Here is a 23334-nt window from a genome sequence, read left to right on the forward strand (position 1 = left end):
TGAGCATGAGATTAGAGGGGATGGAGAGAAGAAGAAAGAGACATGATGATTCAGACCATTCTTCTCATAATGATGAAGCGAAACATGTTGTTAGGCCACAGAGAGGCCAAAGACGAGAGGTATTTGGGAACCACATGCTTAGGAGGGATAATAATGAGGAGGAGCATGGTTTTAGGCCAAGGCAAGGCCAAAGATGAGAGGAGTTTGAGAACCACACACCTCGAAGAGATAAGATGTGGAGGAAGATTATAATTCCTAAATTTAATGGAGCTAATGACCCGGAAGCCTATTTGGCATGGGAAATGAAACTTGACCAAATCTTCAACTCTTACGATTATGAAGATGATGATAAGGTGCTTATGGCTTCCTTGGAGTTTGAAGGTTATGCTATGAATTGGTGGAATCAAATCACCGTGGACAAAGCTAGAAGAAGGCGGTTGTCAATTTCTACATGGGAGCAATTAAAGGTAGCTATGAAGGAAAGATTTGTGCCTCCTTATTATAAAAAAGAGATCTTCAACAAATTACAAAGACTTACACAAGGAAATAAGAGTGTTAAAGAGTATGTTCAAGAGATGGAGGTCACCTTGATGAAAGCTGAAGTTGAAGAAACACATATGGCTACAATGGCTAGATTCTTGAATGGATTAAATAGGAAGATTCAAGATGTGGTGGAAATGCACCATTATGAGACCTTGGAGGATCTTATTCACCAAACCACCAGAGTGGAACAACAACTCAAGAGAAGAAGCGCCTATAGGAAGTCATCCACCTCATGGTCATTGAGAGATAAGGAGAAATATAAGAAGGAGGGGGCTACTTCTACCATTCCTAAATCTAAGGAAAAGGAGTCCTCAAATGGAAAAGTAACTTCTCAAGCTAAAAATGATGATTCTTCACATTCTAGTGCAATAAAATCTTTTAAATGTTTGGGTAGAGGACATATCGCAGCTGAATGTCCCAACAAAAGAACTATGATGTTGTTGGCGAATGGTGAGTACATTAGTGAGCCTTCCGCGGGTGAATCATCTGAATCATCTAATAGTGATGAGGAGGAAAAAGAGTGTGAAGTCCCCCCTTTGGAGGGAGATCTCTTGATGGTTAGGCAATTGTTAGGTAGTATGAACAAGGAGGAAGATGAGACCCAAAGAATAAATATTTTTCATTCTCGATGTATGGTTTTGGGAAATGTGTGTTCCCTCATCATTGACGGAGGTAGTTGTACAAATGTAGCAAGTAAACAGCTCGTGGAGAAGCTTGGTTTAGTGACATCTATACACCCTAGTCCTTATGCTTTGCAATGGTTGAGTGAGGATGGAGAATTGGTGGTAGATAAGAAGGCGAACATTGCTTTTTCTATGGGTAAATATGTTGATGAGGTAGTATGTGATGTGGTACCTATGGAGGCGAGTCACTTACTGTAGGGGAGGCCTTGGAAATGTGATAGAAAGGTAACTCATAATAGTCTAGTCAATAAGTATTCTTTCCTATTTAAGGGGAAAAAGGTGTCCCTAACACCTTTATCTCCTAGAGAGGTTTGTGAGGATCAGCTTAAGATGCGAGTGAAAAGAGAGCAAGAATGAAAAGAAGGAAGAGAAAAAATTCCAGAAAGAGACAAAAAAAGGAAAGTAAAAAAAGTAAAGAGTGATAAAAGTCTTTTCTTGAGAGAAAAAAAGCTCAATAGAGCGTTGATTTCAAAACAACCCTTATATTTGCTTATGCCTAAAAATATTTGTTTCTCTTCTGTACAAGCTTCTTTGTCTTTAGGTATGGAACAACTTCTCAAAGAATATCATGATGTCTTTCCTCAAGACATCCCTCATGGTTTACCTCCTCAAAGGGGTATTGAGCATAATATAGATCTCATTCCGGGTGCATCCCTTCCTAATAGGCCAGCCTATAAGAGTAATCCAGAAGAAATCAAAGAGATACAGAAACAAATGGAGAAACTTTTGGAAAAAGGATGGATTCTGGAAAGTTTGAGTCCCTGTGCTATGTAGTAATTCTGGTACCTAAGAAAGATGGATCGTGGAGGATGTGTAGTGAATGTAGAGCCATCAACAATATCACTATAAGGTACCACCATCCTATCCCTAAACTTAATGACTTGCTTGATGAAATGCACGGTGCTTGTTATTTATCCAAAATAGATTTAAAAAGTGGTTATCATACAAAAAGGATAAGAGCTGGAGATGAATGGAAAAATTCTTTTAAAACTAAATTTTGCTTGTATGAATGAATGGTTATGCCTTTTGGGTTAACCAATGCTCCTAGCACCTTTATGCGGTTAATGAACCATGTATTGAGGAATTTCATTGGTAAATTTTTGGTTGTATATTTTGATGATATTTTGATATATAGCAAAACACTTGATTCACACATGCGCCACGTAAAGAAAGTTCTAGAAGTACTGAGGCAGGAAAAACTATATGCCAATAAGGACAAATGTATTTTTGTACACATGAAGTTGTTTCCTGTGGTTTGTAGTTAGCTCAAAAGGGGTACAAGTTGATGAAGAAAAACTCAAAGCCATTAGGGACTGGCCCATCCCTAAGAATGCAAGTGAGGTACGTAGTTTTCATGGCTTGGCTAATTTCTATAGGAGGTTTGTCAAGGATTTTAGCACCATAGCATCTCCACTAAATGAACATGTTAAGAAAGATGTAGGCTTTAAGTGGGGAAAGGAACAACAAGATGCTTTTGATAGTCTCAAATACAAACTCACACATCCACCTATCTTAGCTTTACCAAATTTTGACAAATCCTTTGATAGAGTGTGATGCTTCAAATGTGGGCATATGCGATGTTCTCTTGCAGAAAGGGCATCATATAGCCTATTTCAATGAACGGTTGAAAGGGGCGGTGGGAAACTATTCCACTTTTGACAAAGAGTTATATGCCCTTGTTAGAGCTTTGCATACTTGACAACATTATTTGCTTCCTAAGGAATTTGTAATTCATAGTGATCATGAATCCCTTAAATATCTTAAGAGCCAAGGTAAACTCAATAAAAGACATGCTAAATGGGTAGAATTTATCGAAGAATTTATGGAACAATTTCCTCAGGTAAGGCAAATGTTGTGGCTGATGCATTATCTAAGAGGCATGCATTATTATCTGTGGTTGAAACTAAAATCCTTGGTTTTGAACTGTTTAAGGAATTGTATGTGGATGACCATGATTTTTGTGAAATCTATAAAATTTGTGAAAAAGGGGCTTTTAAAGATTTTTTCAACCATGATGCATTTCTTTTCAAAGGAACAAAGTTGTGTGTGCCTAAAGGGTCAATGAGGGAATTATTTCTAAAAGAAGCTCATGAAGGGGGCTTAATGGGACATTTTGGGGTTCAAAAGACCTTAGACATATTGCATGATCATTTCTTTTGGCCTCACATGAAACATGATGTGCACTCTTTTTGTAATAAATGTATCACTTATAAGTGTGCTAAATCTAAGTCTATGCATCATGGGATGTTTATGACCTTACCTGTTCCTAACTCTCCTTGGACCGATATTTCTATGGATTTTGTTTTGGGTCTCCCAAGGTCCAAAGGGGGAAAAGACTCTGTTTTCGTTATGGTTGATAGGTTCTCAAAGATGGCCCACTTCATTCCTTGCCACAAGAGCGATGATGCCAATCATGTGTCCAATATATTTTTCAAAGTAGTGGTAAGATTACATGGCCTTCCACAGAGCATTGTCTCAGATAGGAATGTCAAATTTGTTAGCTATTTTTGGAAGGTCTTATGGGGTAAGTTAGGAACAAAGCTTCTCTTCTCTATAACTTGTCATCCTCAAAGAGATGGCCAGACAGAAGTGGTAAATAGAACTCTTTCACAACTATTTAGATGTTTTGTAAACAAAAATTTGAAAACTTGGGAGGAGTGGTTACCTCATGTGGAGTTTGCTTATAATAGGGTAGTTCATTCTACTACTTAGATGTCTCCTTTTGAGGTAGTATATGGTTTTAATCCTTTAACTCCATTAGATTTGTTACCTTTACTTGATATTGATTCTATGACTAATAAATATTGACTTGCCAAAGCAACCTTTGTCAAGAACTTGCATAAAGAGGTAAAGGCCCAAATAGAAAAGAAGATGGAGAAGTTAGCCTCTAAGGCTAACCACGGGAGGAAGCACATCAAGTTTGAGCCTGGCGATTGAGGGTGGGTTCACTTTAGCAAGGACAAATTTCCTTCTAAAAAGGAAATCTAAACTTTTACCAAGAGGAGATGGATCATTTCAAGTTCTTAAAAGAATTAATGACAATGCCTATGTTGTTGATCTACTTGAAGATTATGGGGTAAGCTCTAGTTTCAATATTACTAACTTGTCTCCATTTGATGTAGGTTCGAAATTGAGGACTACTTCGATTCAAGAAGGAGGGAACGATAGAGGACTATTCCTAGATTCCATATAAGAAGAACTTGAAGATGAACCTTTACAATTCAAAGGACCTATGACAAGGGCAAGGAGCAAGAGATTGGAAAATCACATTTATTCAAGACTCTTGATACTACAAGCAACTGCAAGTGGAAATTCAAAGGATATGAAGATCATGGCTTGGAGCACTCTTGAAGGGTAGTTATTAGGAAATTAATTTATATTTTTAAACTTTGGGTTTTCTTTTAGAAAATAAGTTATGTTTTTAGGCTTTGGGCTTTCTTTTATAAATTAGTTTATGTTTTGGTTTGGGCCTTCTTGTAGGGTTCTTAGGTTTTCTTAAACTCATGTACCTATATATAGAGGTACCAAAAACTATTGTAGACACTTTTAGTCATATATTGAATTTGATTTCATTAAAGAGAGGGTTCTCTTTGTTCTTGGCTTAGGCCTCTCGTTCTTATCAAAGATTAACATCTTTGTGGCGAATCTTCACTTGACTTATCAATCTGCTAGATTGTGGCGTCTTCCATCTTTGTCTTATTCCGCGTTCTTCTCTGATTTAATCGTGTCGTGCCTCTTGAGGATTCAAATTCAGAAACGATCATACTCTTTCCTGGATAGGATCGTATCATGGCCTATCGCTAGGATGATTATCATCTTTTGAGGGGGGTTCCTATCTCTACTCATCTCTAATCCTGTTGCCAGGCTGGTGGTTTGTGCGATTCGTTTCCCGACTATACGGTAACTGTGAGCTTCCTTCTCCGTCGTTTCTAACGAATCGCTTCAGGTGGTGAAAGCATATCAAATCTTTTATCTTATCTTGCACTGCTTTATATTCATCCATGGTGTGGCCATTATTGCGGTGGCATATGTAATGTTTGGACATATCACCGTTCGGCGGGTTAAGGGTTTTGCTAGGAGGGGGAATTGATGAAGATGTGACCACCTCATCAAGTTCTAAGGAGGCCAACCCTAGGAGGATCACTAGGAGCATGACAAAAATGAAGGCATTATCCTATCTATCTTTATTTTGTATTTCTTTAGTTTCAATTTCTTGAAGTTGGTTGTGGTTGACTATTTTGAGTTGACTTATTGACCTTGACTTAAGGGTTGACTTGTTGACCCAAGATTAGCTTAACCTTGAACTAACATGCGAATAAATTCCTTAATTTGCTTTTGTAGGAATAAGAAAGGAGGATGACCACATAGGAGACACTTGGCGTCCTAAGGAAGTGAGAGAAGGAAGACTTTCTAGAAGAATCTAGAAAGGGGATGCCCAAATGCCTTGGACACCAAGACTTCTAGAAAGTTCTAGAACCCTCCTTTATGAGCCTTGGCCATGAAGACTTGCCACCTAGATGGCTTGGAAGAAAATTCACCCATGTGCACCCTAGGATGACCTACTTTCTAGAACATGCTAAATTTCTTTTGTAATCCTTTAACTTAGTTGTTTTGCTAAGGGACCCCTAGACTTGTCTATTTAAGGGGACCTCTAACACTTGTACAAGGGTTAAACATTTTGGAGAATTTATACAATTTGTGTTTCAACCTTTTTGTGAGAGCATTTCTCCTTAGGGAGTGCAGTTCTTTCAAGTCTTATCTTGCCATGCCAAGTGGCGGCATACACCACTCATCTTCAAGGTTGCCATGGCTTCTTCTAGCCTAGCCTAGCCTTGTAGTGGCGTGCATCATTCATTCCTCCCTTTTCCCTTACTTTTCATTTTATGTTTCTTTACTCTTCTCGGTTTATATTGTTTCTATTATATGCTTTTCCTTTTGGTTTCTTACTTTCCATTAATCTATTCTCCTCCTCTCTAGAACCTTGGAAAGGAACCTTCACATCTAGATAGCTTGTTATCTTATTGTCCAGTGGGGATTTCTTTGGTTTCTTAATCAATCATCACCATATTCATAAGTCTTAAAAAGGAACAAGATAATCCTACCTCAGGAATAAGATTCGTTTGTAATGCTTCTTTTAGGATACGTGAGCGTGAGGCACTTAGGGGTGCGTATCGTGAATATCTTGCTGGCTTGGGATCCTTAGGCCTGGGATTCGCTCTTGCGAAAGCTTTTTCAGCATTTCTTTCAACAGGTTGCAAGTCAGTGCGAAACTTAGTCTGTAGCGTCTTCATTTCTTCCATGTGCATGTAATCAGCTGCTCGCAGTTTTAGCTCATGCATGGTGGTAGGAGGTTGGAGGCAAATATTATTTGTGAATGGTCCAGGTTTGAGGACCAGGGCCATGCATTTTAGGACCACATCTTGTGTTAAGTTTTTAACTCTCAAGGCCGCCTTACCAAACCGATCGATAAAGGCTCTCAATGTCTCGTCTTGTTCTTGCCTTACACTAAGGAGGGATAGTGGGGTGGCCTGATGGGGATGACTACCTCCGAACTAGGTGAAGAAGAGATTAGATAGGGTATCAAAACAGTGTATGAATACGGGGGCAAGGTCGTGAACCACTCCAAGGTTGGCCCTTTGAGGGTGGTGGGGAAGAATTTACACATGACAAAATCTTCACTTGTATATAGGCCGACATGAGTCACATAGATCTTCACGTGCTAGTCTAGGTCTGTGTCCTTTAACTGTTGTTATTGAAAGGATGTCGACGATTGTTTTTGCCTACGGTTACAAGGTGGCTGACAGCGGCCGAGAGGGTGATATTGTGATGGGTTGTGGTGAAGGTATGGTGGTAGGGTTGTACTCGCTCTCTTATGTTGTTACCTGATATATGGGAGTTTTGAATTCAACATGGATTTCCTTCTCCTTGCCTTTGTTGTGCGCAACATCTATTTCCGCCTTTCTCCTCAAGTGGGAGTTTTCCTACCTCAAGGCTTCCATCTCCTCAGCACTACACTTTTTGAATTCAACGAATTCTTGCTGCATCTTGGCTTGTCCTTCGAGGATGGCGATAAGGTTAATCTGGTTAATGCCGACATCTTTGGATCCTAACCTAGCTTCCCTCATCTCGCTAAATTTGCTACGAGTTGAAATATTCAAACACTCTTGGATTGCTTTGGTAATAAGTCAATTTGGGCCCCACGGTGGGCACCAATTGTTCGTGCAGAAACAATAACATATTATTATAGGACTCAAATGTTATCTTACCCCAATCTTTGAACATCTCGGATGGAAGCTCTCTGGCCTTGTTTGGGATGTCCCCATATCTTGTTGCTTGAAGGGGCAATTTTGGGGTTACCTACAGAAAATGCTCCGACGATCAAGTCAGCAAAAGCTCTAAAAATCAAATCTCAATTTTTAGCACTAATGAATTGCGTACCTTTTATTACTAGCGTCCACTCTTATTTATAGGAGATTAACCTTATTTTACTAGTTTTAAATAATGGGTTATGCCTCCATTGGGCTCATATGGGCCTGATTAAGCATAGGCTTTAGGTTCCACATTTCCCCTACGGTTTAACTATTTTATTCAAAGTTAAAGTAGGCAGACTACTGGTTAAGGAAAAACTGTGTAGTTTAGTAAATATGGTCGTCATGTAATTGTTATTTTAAGTTCGATAAGAACTTAGTTAGTGGGTTTTTAATAAGTTAGCGGTCAATCTATAAGTTAGTGGTCTATTTGTAAGTTAGCAGTGCATCTATAAGTTAGCGGTCTATCTTTAAGTTAGCCGTTTATCTGTAAGTTAGCGATGTAATCCGAGAATCGTGATATAATGGCTAACTCAGTCATTAGTTCATGGCGGTTAATCCGGCTAGTATGGTACAATTTTATCGGAAATTGAGAAGTTCTCTGCTCTTTTTAATTCAGAGAATAAGAAATCTCTTTTAATATATATAAAATAATATAGTTTGGATTTAAAATTTGAAATTGTAAAAAACATTAAACAAAATTAAATTTAACACTTAAAATATAAAACATATACAAAAATAGTCTTTTCAATACATGTTTTTAATGTTTCTGATTAAAAATATAAAAATTCAAAGTTCAAAAGATTTGATATTTATAACAATATAATAATATATTATAAATAATAATAATATATTTTACAAAGAATTATAAAATTTTGAATTTCAATCTTGGTTGACCTTTGACTATGGTTGACTCATTGACCAAAGTTGACTTAACTTAAGCCAACATGCTAATCCTTGTTTAAGTTGTTTTGTAGGTTAATTTTAGTAGAAAGAAGCATGAGAAGTAGCACATGGTGATTAGGGAGCATGAATGATGTGGAGGAGAGAGTAAAGCAAAAGCAAAAAGCATAAAGCAAAAGTAGACATTGTACCTTTTGTCTCTTTTGTTCTTTATGCCCCTTTAGCATGATTTGGAGACCACTTTTGTCTCATTTTCCCTCCTAGGCCAAGAATCCACATGGGAAGACACATCATTTCATTTTGTGCTAGCTTAGAGATGCTTCTAGAATTAGGGTTTTCCTTGCTTTTCTAGATAGCCTTTTTTTCATCTTTTGTATTCTTCTCCAAACGCATCACCACCAAAATCGCCGCCCCTGTTCCTGCCCCTGTGGTCGCCCGTTGCTGCTGCCACTACTGCTACCTCGCCATTCCCAATCGTCGCCATGACGGCCTCCTTCCGGTATCGCAGTCGCTAGCCTCCCCTATTGCAAAACGCAGTTTTTCTCCTCCAAAGGCATCATCGTAGTCGTCGCCATTGTCACCACCCGTTGCTACTTCCACTTCCGTTGTTGTTCCACTCCCAATCGGCGTCGTGACAACATCCTTCCAATAACGCTGTCGCTGGCCTCCTCCCATTGCGAAACTCAAAACTTAGTTTCCGGTAACCCTGTTCGGGTAAGGGTTTTATTGTTTGAGCAATCATCCAACCTTTTAATTCATCTTTAACAATCATTTTTGTGCTGATAGTTGCTTCCATTTTTGTGGCGAGAGGAATTCGAATTAGGCTTTCGGGTGAGTGGGGGTTTCTGCGGAGAAGGGGTTGTTGTGGAAGGAGGGTGTTGTGTTTGGTGTTGCTCCGACTATAGAGGTGCTCCGACCATTGAGGTGCTCCGACCGTCGAGGTGCTCTGACCGTGGGGGTTTGGTGATGTTGGGCTATCATGGAGGTACCCGTTTTCCTTTAATTTTTCTTCCTACTACAGTGCATCTGAATTGAATATGATATGAATTGAATGTGATATGCATCTGAATTAAATGTAATTTGAAGCATCTGAATTGAATTTAATGTGATAGAGCATGTTGCTGCTGTGAATAGAAGCTTAATTTTATGATAATTATTTGTACAAAAAACATGCCTCTTAAATCTGAAAATTAAATATCTATAATAATAAGGATGTGAAGCATGTGAGATTGAAATAATCGAAATGGAAAGGAAAACATAGAAGTGTAGTTGTACTTGACTTGGAGATGCCAACTTTGGCTTGTTTTCATTATTGCTGCATTAGCCTAATAAGGTTTAACTCTTATCATGGCATGTGGTTGATTTGGACAAAAAGATCACATTCTAGTGTTTTGTGTTTTGTTTTTTTTTTTGCACACACCCATAATATCTTGCTGTAGAAAACGACCTATGCAGTTTCTAAATTTTATTTTAGTCCTATATAGGATTCTCATGTCTTGTGTTTATGTGGAACTTTTAATGTTGGCCCCACCCACTCTCTCTTATCCATAATCACTTTTACTCACCTTCACCCTTTTGTTTTCCCAACAAAACAACCATGTCCATTTTCACAACTCACAAACAAATGCTTATATGTTTACATTTACTTGCCTTCACTACCCCACATGAGTTGGAACCATTTGAAAAGCAACATCATCTCTATATAGATGCATGTATTTTGAACTGCTTATGTTGTGAGTGTAGACTACTTATGCATAAACTAAGTCACACAAGTTAGCGTCCACATATGAATTTCTGTTTTCCATTTTCATCCTTCTTATACTAATTAGAATGTGTTTGCATCATTGCTTAACAATTCATTTGCTAATTTGGTAGTCTTAGCTCATTTTAGTCAATTTCTAGTTCATTTTTTTTTGTTTTGACTAGGCAAACTCGAATTAGCTTTTTAATTCTAAGTTGTGATCTTTTCTCCACCTTTCTTTTGTTAATTAGAACTTGTCCAAGTAGTTTTACAAGAGTTATATGCACTAGTGTACTTAATTTCTAATTTTTCGCAATTTTAGCATAGTTTAGTGGTAGTTTTAGGTCTTAAGGACTTAGATTTCGAGTTGTTGTTATTTTTAGTCATGTGAATTGTTTTGTAGTCATATTTTGGAATTAGTAAATTGTGTGAATAGTTAGATTAAAGTTTCATATGTTAGGGTAGTACATGCACATAGAAAATACTTAATTTAGTAGAGTAGTCTTGGTTTTAGGTAGTGAAGAGATTGTACAGAAGAGATTATTCATGCACCCTCTATCTTTGCCTTCTACATGCATGGGCTTAAGTAGTAATAGGTTTATTACTTAAGTCCCATGTTTGATAATTATACTTCGTTGCACTAGCATAATGTAACATAACATTTTCCTCCTTTGGCTTGTCCCGGAACATGGCCGAAGTTCCCATCCACCGTGGTTGGATGTATGACCATTGTTATCCTGGAAGAAAAGGTTTGAAGGAAGATTTTCTCATAGGAGTTGAAGACTTTGTTCGAACGGCTCGACAATATAAATATTATGCTCTTGATGGAGGGATTAAGTGCCCATGCTTAAAGTGCTAATGCACTAAAATTTTGAAAGACGAGGTGGTTAAAGTTCATCTATACCAAAAAGGATTCATGCCAAATTACAAGATTTGGACAATTCATGGTGAAGAAATGCCCCCTGTTGATTTGACTGCATAAGAAAATTGCCTTCATAGTTCAAGTGCTATTTCACACACCTCTAAGATAGATCAATTTATGTATATGCAAGAAATGATGATTGATGCTCTTAATCGACTTGCTTCATTTGAACAACAAGACAATAGTCGTTTAGAAGAGTCTCCAAATGAAGCCACTCATAGGTTTTATAGATTTAAGAGGGAATCAAAACGTTCTGTAAAAGAACAAAGTCAAAGTGGAAGGATCAATTTGTGCAGCCTACTTGCATCGTGAAACAACATATTTTTGTTCTCATTATTTCAATAACTTCATCTTGTCGCCTAGCAATGTTAGAAATGAAACACACTAGCAAAATGAAACATGTGACTCAACATTATCAGTGTTTCAACAAGTTGGTCGTCACGCAGGCAAGGAGTTGACTTATTGGTTAACTGATGCTGAATTCAACTCTGCTCATGTCCATGTGTTAATCAATTGTGCTGAAGTTAAATCGTACATTGAGTATGTTCTAATCTCAATCTCTGCACCTTAATCAGGAAATTTATATACTTACTAATTGTATTCTTATCTAATAGCTCATTCGTTATGGCTAACCAAGTACATGAAGGAACTTCTTCTGCTCGAATATACTTAGAGTTTCCTTATTGGTTCAAACATCAAGTATGTATGCTCTTGTTTCTTAAACAAATTGTTGTTATCAAAATTCATGTAACAATTTATTGTTGCATATTTGTAGGTTTATAATGTGCCATTAAGTCCCAAAAATCAAGATTTAAGGGATTTGGCAAATTGGCCCATGAGATGCGTAAAAGAATGGCACACGTACTTTGTTAATGGGTACAAGTTTCACACTAATGAATGGTCCAAAGGAAAGAAGATAATTAACTGTGGTGTGTACGTCAAGGGCATTACAAAGGGTGGTTATGATGATTTTTATGGAATAATTCATAAAATATTTGAGCTAGAGTACAACAGTTGTACTTCCTTAAAGAAAGTAGTTGTTTTTTATTGTGAATGGTTTAATCCTTCTAGAGATGGTACAAGGGTGAACCCTAGGTATAATATTGTGGAACTTGATATGAGTAAAAGATACCGACCTTTTGATCCATTCATTCTAGCAAATAATGTTAGACAAATTTACTATGTCCCATTTCCAGCATTTCGGAGCATCGACAAAAGTGGTTGGTGTGTTGCGATACAAACTAAGCCTAGGGGTCACATTGAGTCAAATGAGGTGGAAGAGGATATTCCCTATCAAGTTGATGAAATGTCACATGCCCATGAAATAATTGAAGTTAAAAGTGTATCTACATTGCATGACTTTGATGGTGCTCTTGAAGAATTGGAAGGAGAAATACAAGAAGATGGAGAAGAAGAAGAAGACGAAGAACCTTCCCATCGTGGACCATCCCCTGTCGTGGTTCACACTTCTTATAGACCTTGCTCATCCTCTAATCCCTCTCCTGATGTTGCTCCTACCGCAGATGCTCTTGATTCAGCTGTTGATGATGATGTTGACCCTCCTCTCCATAAGCGACCGATGATTGAGCCTTTTAATGGAGGGTAATATCTGATTATCTTAAATACTAATTTGTATGCCATGACTTGTTATTTGCTTTGGTTTCCTTTTTATGTTGATGCATTTATGTTTAGGTTTGTTCCTTCTAAAGTTACTTCTCAGGCCATCACAAGATCTATTAAGCAACAATTCCTTTCGCCTTAGGCATCATGGGGAGCCATACCTCCAGAAGAGAAAGAACCTTTCTAGCAACAATTTAAGGTAAAACGTCATGAAACTTATTTTCATTAAGTATTTATGTATGTATTTCAAATGAAAAATAGATGTTAACTGCTATTAGACTTTAAACACCATGCATATTGTGTTGTCAAGATCATATGTACTTGATTTATTATTACAGAGGTCGGTTCAGTGGAGACCTGAGCACAAAGGTCAAATTAAAAAAAAATTCCACATTAGAGCATCTCATAGGCTATCTGAGATGTTTAGAGATGCCCGGATTGCTGGAGAGCACTTATTGGATTGGGGACTATATCTGGAATCGATTGCTAGAACATTGAAATTCTCCTTCTTATCGCAATAAATGTATTAGAACCCAGAGGAATAGAGCTTCAGAAAAGGGTGGGACCCTACACACAAGTGGTTCTATTACCACTCATGAGCATGCCCTTCGTATTGTATAAACCTTAATTCTTTTTATTTTCATATTATGATATAATTTACTTCTTTTAAAACCGATGTATATATATAACTTTTTATTTTGTTAAAGGAAAAAGAGTTGGGGCAAGAGGCATATATTGAAGAGGTATTTTACCAAACTCATCTTCGCAAGGGATCTGGCCAGTTTATTGATGAAAGGTCTCGAAGAACACATGTAAGGAAATCCTTTTACTATTTATTATTTCCTTTAAATTTAAATGTTGTACCTTATTTAACTAATTTGTCAATGTTTTCTTTAGCAACAAGAATTTTCAACTAGACTCTCACAGGTCATATTTGAGCAAGGGTCCTGTGTTGATGCGTCAGAGCATACTGATGATGTTGATAAGGAAGACGTCATTAGGACATAGTGCTGGGTTGATGTTGTCGGCGGAAAAAATAAAGGAAGACTTTATGGCACTGGAGAACTTGGCAAAGGTTTCATTGCTGGAAGAGGTATCCACAAATAACAACCATCTTCTTCCAGTAATGTTGAGGAGGCCGTGAACCGACTCATGCAACGACTAGAAGAACGTGATCAGGCTTATGAAAATTTGAGAAGTCAGTTTCAAAACCTCCAAAATCTAGTCATGGCATTTCTACTTGCTAATGCCTACAACCGTCCTCAACAACAACAGTCCAGCCCAACACCACCCCAACAACAACCCACTACAGTCCAGCCCACTCCAATACAGTCCACTCTAGTCCAACCCACTCCAGTCCAGCCCACTCCAGTCCACCCACAGACCGAGCAAACAGAAGACCTTGCAGAAGAAAATCATTCAGATGATTATGTAGATTATTATGAATTTTTTCTATATTGAGTTTGTTACTTATGTCTACTTTTACATTAGTTAAACATAACCTATGACATTGTTATTGATAGATGTTTACCTTTATTTCACTTTCATATGCAGACTTTTATAATATATGTGTGTGATATCTGTATAAGATACCTGTTTGGATTGGCTAGGAATATAATTATAAGATTGGCAGGTCTGATTGTATTTGTGAAATTGCAGGTTTGATAAATTTTGTGAGCTATGCGAAAAAAAATGCACCTTAAAATGCTAATGAAATTACCGACAGATTATTTCGTCGCCCAATCCGTCAGAAAATGATGCGCCAAACTCATGGAGTTTCCGATGGATACTGCGCGTCGATAATTACCGACAGTATTATCCACCTGTAATTATCGACGGAAAATGTCATCTATAATTACTGACGGATAATGCCGTCTATAATTACCGACGGATAATGTCGTCAGTAATTATCGACGGATGTAGGTCCTCGAAAATTACCGACGGATAAGGCTGTCGGTAATTATCGACGAGCGTTATCCGTCGGTATATTAGTTACGCCCCTTTTAGCGATGGATTTTGGCTCGTCGAAAATCTGTCAGAAAATTTATATTACCGACGGATATGTGTTCATATCGACAGATTTAGACCGTCGGTAATAGCTATTTTTTTGTAGTGTTAGAGGCCCCTAAGACGAGCTCTACCAATTGTAAAAGGGTTGAACATTTGAATTAAAACACTATTGTTTCAACCATAATTTTTGTGAGCTAACCGTCCTTCTAGGAGTGGAGAACTCTTTGCCTTATCTTGCCTATGCAAGTGGCGGCACCACATCACTCATCTTTAGAGCTTGGTTTGGCTTTGCCCCCTCTAAGAGTGGCGTGCTCCATTTCCATGGCCTTTACTATCTTCTCTTCCATTTTGTTTTTATTCTTCTTTGTTTCTATTGCATTTACGTTTTGAGTTTCCAGCCATGTATGCATTAAAAAATGCAATCCATCCCCTTCTTCCTTTGAGCTCTTGGAAAGGAACCTTCGCATCTGGATAGCTTGCTATCTTAATGTCTAGTGGGGATTTCCTTGAGTTTTCTTAAATAACTCATAACCATGTGCATAAATCTAAAAGGAAACAAGATAATCCTTCGTCACCGTTACTAAACTAAAAATAAATAATTATTGTATTAATGCAATTGTATTTTCAACCAAAGTCAATTATTAAGCTATTTATATTTTTTTATTTCAAAGAAAAAGTATATAAATAAGAGTTTGAGATATGAATTTGTGCCAAAACATAACAACTCTACCCGTAGGGTCTACGATTTATTTTTTTTCTGCATGGTCTATCATTTCTAATTGGGTTAAATATGTTTTTGGTCCTTCAACTTTTAGTGATGAAGGATTGACCCCAACCAAGGATGGAGGCACATGCTTAAGAAGACTAAGCATGTTTATAAAGGAAGTTCACTAATCCTTCATCCCTTTCATTTGTGTTTGTTATTTTTGATTCCTTAAGTTAACTTAGTTTAATCAACTTTAGTTGACTTGTTGACCTTTGACTAGGTTTGACTTGTTGACTATAGTTGACTTGACTTAAGCCAACATGCTAATCTATGTTTATTTTCTTTGTAGGTTAATTAAGAGTAAGAAAGCAATGCTAGGTGGTGCATGGTGATTGGGAAGCATAAATGACGTGGAATAGAGAGTAAAACAAAGAAATAAAGCATAAAGTAAAAGGCATAAAGCAAGTGTACCTATGTACCTTTGGTCTCCTTTGTTTTTAGCACACTTTGACCACCTTTGAAGACATATGAGGCACCTTCTTGGTCTCCTTTAGTGCTAGAACGAAATTAGCCTTTCACACACCATAGTTAGCTCTTTTGTCTCTCATTTTGTAACCTTATTTCACCTAGTTTCTAGAAGCTAGGGTTAGGTTTTGGTAGAGACATCCTTAAGTATCTTTTATTTTCTTAGAGGCCCCTAAACTCTTCTATTTAAGGGGTGCTCTACCACTTGTACAAGGGTTGAACATTTTGAAGTAAAAACACTCTTGTGTCTCAACCATTTGTGAGAGTTTCCTCCCTTAGGAGTGAATACTTTTAAGCCTTATCTTGCATAGCAAGTGGCGACACACATCCACTCATCTTAAAGGTTTGCCATGGCTTCTAGCCTAGCCTTGTAGTGGCGTGTTTCTCACATTTTTACCATTTCTTTCCTTTCCATTTTATGTTTTCTTCTTCCATTAATTGTTCTTGGTTTTCTATGGTTTATGTGCTTTCCATTTCCTTTTTGTTTTGAATCAATCCATCATCTTCTTCTCTTGAGCTTTGTGAAAGGAACCTTCACATCTAGATAGCTTGCTATCTTAATGTGCAGTGGGGATTTCACTTAGCTTTCTTAATCAACTCACACCATATTCAATCATCTTAAAAAGGCACAAGATAATCCTTCATCATTTTTTATTTAGAGCCTAGGTTATCTTGAATATGGTGTTTTTCATGTGCCAACATTGTCTTGTTGTAGCTATCTTTGTATGGTTGAAATCCACTTCCATTACACACAAAAATAGTGCTGGCAGAAAACGTGACAATTTTAAAACATTAAACTGTACCAGCTCAGCGGTCCAAAAATTACGTTTTTGGTCTCAAAAGAAAGCGCTTTGAGTCTAGTTTCCAAGAAAAAAAAAAAGAACCAACGCATTTGGAGTTCTGTGGAGAAAGTTATGATCAAATTAGTGAGCTAAGGTCAGATCTGCCAAGAATACGTGAATCAGCGTTTTCAGGTTCTGTTGTGGCTGTTTGGCTACGGTTTTTGCACCTCTTTAAGCTCCTAAATGTGGTTGGATAACATGTCTTTGGATTCTTAGTCTTTGAGCCTCAAATCCATGAGTTTAAAGGCATGATATCTACTTGTTTGTGTCTGTGTATGTCATGTTGAGTCTTTAAATGTGTCTAACTTTTGCTTGAGTCATAAGTTAACTTGAAGTTTTCTTATTCTTGTTTTTTCCAAGTATTTGAATCTTGTTTTCACTTTATGTCTTGCTAGATGTATGCTCCATGAAATTGATTTTGGCCTCAAACTTGAGGAACTAAGTGTCCAAGCCACCTAAAACTCTTTCTCACCATTTTATGAAACTAGTTGTGAAAGAAGAAAATTTTGCACCAATTTTTGCCTAAAAACCGAGAGCAACCTTGCTCCTTGGTGAACTAAAAGTGTGTTGTCATAGGTGTTATGCTACTAGTTTTTATACTTGAGAATTGGGTGATATTGGCTAATTAGTTCCATGCTTTAACTTGGTTATGATCTTTCTTGGTGTATGCATGATTTAAGACTTGAAGATGCTTCTCAAGTACTTTCCATAAAGTCTTTAAAATGTGTTTTTCTTGTTTTAGTCTTGTTAAAAGTTTTGTCTCAAACTTTTCTTCTTTAGAGTTTAGCTTTCCTTGTTTTTGTGCTTTTCTTGCTTGTTAGTAGGTGTTCTTTGTTTTGTCTTACTAGTTTTCTTTTCTTGAAACGCTTGGGGTGTTGTGGCCGAATCACTTGTCTTGCATTTGAAAGGTTTTGCACAAGTTTTTAAAAGTGTTTTCTTCAATCCTTTGGTGAATTTTGAGTGCTAGCCTTGCCTTGTTACTTTGGGAGTGTGATCTAAACACTTGGGTTGCATTTTGGGTTGGAATCGGTCTCGGTTTTCATGTTGTCTAACCCCTAATTCATTTATTTTGTATTGGCTTTGAGTGTTTTGTTGTAGGAATCATGGCAAGTTCCTCAAATGCACCTACTCCAAACAAAAACAATACATTGATGAGATTGCTTCGGGATTTGGAGTTGGCTAGGAAAGAGTCCTTTGAACAATTGAGAAAAGAAAAGGACCAAAGTTACCTAAGAATCCAAGAGCACATTCAAAGGCTTGAAGCTAAAGAGCAAGAAAGAGAGGCTAGGAAAAGAGGGCATTCTAGGCGCAACCCAACACAAGAGAAGTAAACTCCAAAGATTCCTAAGTTCTATGGTGGAAGGGATCCCAAAGTCTTCCTTGATTAGGAAGCTAAAGTTGATCAAATTTTCAAAGAAAATCATGTAAAGGATCAAGCACAAGTTGATCTAGTAGTTTTAGGATTTTTGGAGTATGCCAATGCTTAGTGGCATAAAGTTTGTAAGAATTATGACTAAGGGTCACCCGCGGCTTCTTGGATGGACATTAAAACTCTTATGTGCACTAAATTTGTTCCTCCCTCCTATAGGAAGGAACTTGTTTTAAAGCTCCAAAGGCTTCACTAAGGTTCTATGAGTGTGAGTGAGTACTTTAAAGAATTAGAGTCTCAAATGCGTAGGGTTGAAATAAAAGAAACTAACAAAGAGAAAATAAAAAGATTTGTAAGTGGTCTTAGGAGAGACATACAAGACCAAGTAGAGTTGTATGAGTACTCCACTCTTGAAAATGTTTTCACACTTGCCCTTGGGATTGAAATTCAATTGAAAAGAAAAGAAGGGCAAGGAAGAGTTACTCACCCAACCACTACTTTAGTCACTCATGGAAGGGAAAGGATAAAAAGAAACATGATAAGTTCCCTTCTAACTCTCATCAAGAACCACCAAGTAAAAGTAAGTCACCAAGTGATCACATTCACCATTCCACTTGATATCGCTATCGTTAGGCGATCAAATTACCACTACTTAACTTACTTTAGCAACTTCAGTATTGCCAAGTCAGTAGTGAACAAAATAGTTAGGGTTAAGATAACCCTAAGTCGTCTCACAACGAATACAGAATTGATCTCAAATATTTGATTCTTAAAAATGCAAAAGCTAGCAACCATAAAAATAGGGGGTTTTGATATGCAAAGAAAATGACACGGAAGATTGTAAACACAATAATAGTAAATAGGTCAATTCCACTGCTTTTTCTAAATAAGATTCTTCATTGGTTATCTAGAGATTATTGTTAAATTAATTATTGTTGTTGATTTACAAATCAATCAATGTAAAGACTCAATTCATTTGTTGGCATTCTCACTTTTAATCAAAGTAAAGTCTCAATTAAAAGTGAGAATTGTTAGATTGTTCATAGTAAATTCAATCAAAGTACAGTCTCAATTAATTTTACTATGCCTAATCATGTCTATTCCTTTGTTTCTTCCCCAAATAGAAAACTTAATTAATCAAAGTAAAGTCTTGACTAATTTTAGTTAAAGTAATTACCACTAATCAAAGTAAAGTCTCAATTATTGGCAAAAACTTATTTAATCAAATGAAAGTTTCTAAATAAAATCAAAGTAAAGTCTCAATTTAATTTAAAAACCTTTTAACTCATATGATTAGCATGCATGTAGATTTAAAATCATTATTTTCTATTCGATTAAGAAGCAAAGGACATAGATAAACGAAAACCACAACAATAATCAACATAACAAACACATAAATTCATCTAACCTTAGAATCCAATTAAGAAATTACAGTGGAATCAACCCTTAAAGCTTAGCCCTCCATGGCTTTGATGGAATACATGATAATATATGATGAAGGAAAGAAAATAAAATAAAAGAATGACAGATGTGATTGATGACGGTGTCTGCCAAAACCAGAGAGTTCTAAGTGTCTTCGTTGTCTTGTTTTTGTTCCCTTAAGTCTCTTTATATAGGCTTCCACTGGACTTTGGGCTTTATCTGTCAGTTGCTAAAATATTTTATTTTATTTAATTAATTAGCAACTTAATTCATGTTCAATTTCAAATACTTCCCCTCTTATTTAACCATTTTTACAGTTTTGACCATAGTTGACTACTGACTTTGACCAGTTGACCAGTTGGACTGTCCAATAGCAGGCTGACACGTGGCAGAGTGCACTCTCTTTCCAAACTAGGGTTTCTGCCTCCATGGTTTCTCCTTTGGCTGTGCGGCCGTGACTAGTTTTCTTCTCTGATGAAGGCGCGGTGGTCGGATTCGCTGGCGTGGTGGCTCGCGTTGCTGCTGCAGGTGGTGAGGTCTGGATTTTGGTTGCTCTCCGTGCTAACGATGATGCGATGCAGGTTTGCGTTGGTGGAAGGCGCAACGAATTCTGATTCGTGTTCTCCTCTCTGCCATGGATGTGTGTTGTAGGAACATGGCGGAGTTGCGGTGGTGATGGACTTTGCTGTGTGCTCGCGAGAAGATGGTGTTGCAGCGGCTGCTGCTGAACGCGGGTGCAGGGGGGAAGTGCGCGTCTCGCTGCTTGATAGTTCGCGTTCACAAACTGTGGTGGAGCGCAGGCGGTGGTTGCTGTTCTGGCTGGCGGTGTGCGACGGATCTGTTAGTGTTGCGCGATGGTGCAGAAGCTGTAATGGAGGATGCAGGCTATAGCTTCCATGATGGCTTGAAGTGGTGCGCAGGTTCGCGTTTTCTGGCGTGAAGGTGCAGATTCGTGGCTGCTTGTGCGAACGGTGCCCGTCGCGGTGGTCGGAGGAACAAGTGTCGGAGATGGTGTGAAACTACTACAGGTTGGTGGTGCGTCGCGGTGGCCGGCAAGATTGGCGGCGGTGGCTGCCATGGTGATGGAAAGAGAGGAGAAAATTAGGGTTAGGGTTTCATTTTGGGAGATGGTGACGTGGCAAGATTTGATTGGTCAATTTGGTGAGTGGAGGATTATGACACGTGTCAGCTTATGGTTGGCCTGATTTGAAAGGTGGAGATTGCCACATGGCATAATTTGGTTGAATGGAGTTTAGTGGTAGGAGGGGTGCAACTTAGTAAAAACTGGGGGTGCAAAACAGGTTTTTGGTGGTCCACTTTAGAAGGAGTGTGCAAATAAAATCTGGGGTGCATTTAGCTCCTGATTTATTCTTTTCCAAAATTTCCTGATTTTGGACTTATTTTGTAACTTTGAATATTTTAAATCCACACTATTAATGACCAAAAATAAATTCCAGCTGCATTAACAAACGTTAGAATATCCAATAATATTTTATGCAACTAAAATCAATTTTTACGCCACTTGTACCAAACTTACTCAATAAATTCAATAATCACAAATCCTAATTAAATCAATCTTTAAGCATAGAAAATTCAATTAAATCCCAAAATTTAAATATTAAATGAGGGCAAAAATTTGAACTCATCACCACTTCTCCAAGATCAAGTTCCATTAAATGTTTTAAATGTTTGGGTTATAATCACATTGCTTTAATTGCCCAACCAAGAGGACCATGATCTTAAAGAGGAGTAATGATGTTGAAAGTGAACACTTATCTCCCCATTCTCTTTCAAAAGAATCTTCTTCCTCTAGTAAAATTAAATTTTTTGAGAAAGACCCTATGTTATTAAGGCGCATGATAGGTCAAGATCAAAGTGAGCTTGAGCCAACTCAAAGAGAAAACATTTTTCAATCTAGATGCAAAATTAACAAATGGGTTTGCTCTCTAATTATTGATGGAGGAAGTAGTACCGATGTAGCTAGCACAAGGTTGGTGGAAAAGCTTAGCTTAGAGACCATTCCTCATGCTAAGCCCTACAAGCTTGGTTGGATAAATAAAGAGGGAGAAATAGATGTCAACAAACAAGTCCTAATTAACTTCTCGATAGGAAGCTACAAAGATGAGGTGCTATGTGATGTTGTTCCCATGGAAGTCACACATATCTTACTAGGTAGGCCATGACAATTTCATAAACAAACTTTACATGATGGTCACACCAACCAATACATTTTCTTCATAAATGGGAAAAAGACCACTTTACAACCTTTATCACCTCAAGAAGTTAATAAGGATAGAAATATAATAAGAAAAGATAAAAAAGAAAAAGAAAAGGGGCAAGCTTTCACTAAGGTGTTACTTTCCTACAAAAAAATTCTCCCAAAGCAAGATGTGCATCACCCTTCCTTCTCTTCCCAAGCCAAAAAGGAAGGCCCAAAGCATAAGCAAGAGAGGAAGAGTACTCTAGAAAATAAAGATGGCCTAACCAAAGCTAGGGGTAATATCCTTAGAAAGGATGGAACAAGAGCTCATAAAAGGGAGGCACAAATCCTCCCCCAAATCAAGTCAAGCTCCATCTACAAAGGCTTAAAGAATTTGTGGTAAAATTCTCTCCAAGGAGGGGAGGATGATGAAGGATTGACCCCAACCAAGGATGAAGGCACATGCTTAAAAAGACTAAGCATGTTTATAAAGGAAGTTCACTAATCCCTCATCCCTTTCATTTGTGTTTGTTATTTTTGATTCCCTAAGTTGACTTAGTTTAATCAACTTTAATTGACTTATTGACCTTTGACTAGGTTTGACTTGTTGACTATAGTTGACTTGACTTAAGCCAACATGCTAATCTATGTTTATTTGCTTTGTAGGTTAATTAGGAGTAAGAAAGCAATGTTAGGTGGCGCATGGTGATTGGGGAGCATAAATGATGTGGAATAGAGAGTAAAACAAAGACATAAAGCATAAAGTAAAAGGCATAAAGCAAGTGTACCTATGTACCTTTGGTCTCCTTTGTTTTTAGCACGCTTTGACCACTTTTGGAGATATATGAGACACCTTCTTGGTCTCCTTTAGTGCTAGAACGAAATTAGTCTTACACACACCATAGTTAGCTCTTTTGTCTCTCATTTTGTAACCTTATTTGACCTAGTTTCTAGAAGCTAGGGTTAGGTTTTTGTAGAGACATCCTTAAGTATCTTTTATTTTCTTAGAGGCCCCTAAACTCTTCTATTTAAGGGGTGCTCTACCACTTGTACAAGGGTTGAACATTTTGAAGTAAAAACACTCTTGTGTCTCAACCATTTGTGAGAGTTCCCTCCCTTGGGAGTGAATACTTTTAAGCCTTATCTTGCATAGCAAGTGGCGGCACACATCCACTCATCTTCAAGGTTAGCATGGCTTCTAGCCTAGCCTTGTAGTGGCGTGCTTCTCACATTTTTACCATTTCTTTCCTTTCCATTTTATGTTTTCGTCTTTCTTTAATTGTTCTTGGTTTTCTATGGTTTATGTGCTTTCCATTTCCTTTTTGTTTTGAATCAATCTATCATCTTCTTCTCTTGAGCTTTATGAAAGGAACCTTCACATCTAGATAGCTTACTATCTTAATGTCCAGTGAGGATTTCAGTTAGCTTTCTTAATCAACTTAGACCATATTCAATCATCTTAAAAAGGAATAAGATAATCCTTCATCATTTAGTGAAAATTGGAGTTAGTCCCTCTTAGGAACCTGGCACCAATTTAGTC

The 23334-nt window shown here is 37.5% G+C and overlaps 1 protein-coding gene across 1 annotated transcript; it reads left to right on the top strand.

The window, feature by feature from the left end:
• Positions 1 to 233: 233 nt before the first annotated feature.
• On the top strand, positions 234 to 2925 carry LOC114184536. The gene is made up of 4 exons (XM_028071845.1): positions 234 to 1362; positions 1768 to 1977; positions 2488 to 2567; positions 2818 to 2925. The coding sequence occupies exons 1-4, from the start codon at positions 234 to 236 to the stop codon at positions 2923 to 2925; spliced, it is 1527 nt and encodes a 508-aa protein (XP_027927646.1).
• The last annotated feature ends 20409 nt before the right edge of the window (positions 2926 to 23334 follow it).

The sequence above is a fragment of the Vigna unguiculata genome, chromosome 5 (assembly GCF_004118075.2).
Source record: "Vigna unguiculata cultivar IT97K-499-35 chromosome 5, ASM411807v1, whole genome shotgun sequence".
NCBI classification, from domain to species: Eukaryota; Viridiplantae; Streptophyta; class Magnoliopsida; order Fabales; family Fabaceae; genus Vigna; species Vigna unguiculata.

Coding starts and splice junctions, on each gene's coding strand:
- LOC114184536 (XM_028071845.1), top strand. CDS start 234: ATGTGGAGGAAGATTATAATTCCTAAATTTAATGGAGCTAATGACCCG. Junction 1,363..1,767: donor GAACATTGCTTTTTCTATGG/GTAAATATGTTG, acceptor CTTTGTCTTTAG/GTATGGAACAACTTCTCAAA. Junction 2,568..2,817: donor TCCCTAAGAATGCAAGTGAG/GTACGTAGTTTT, acceptor GTTCTCTTGCAG/AAAGGGCATCATATAGCCTA.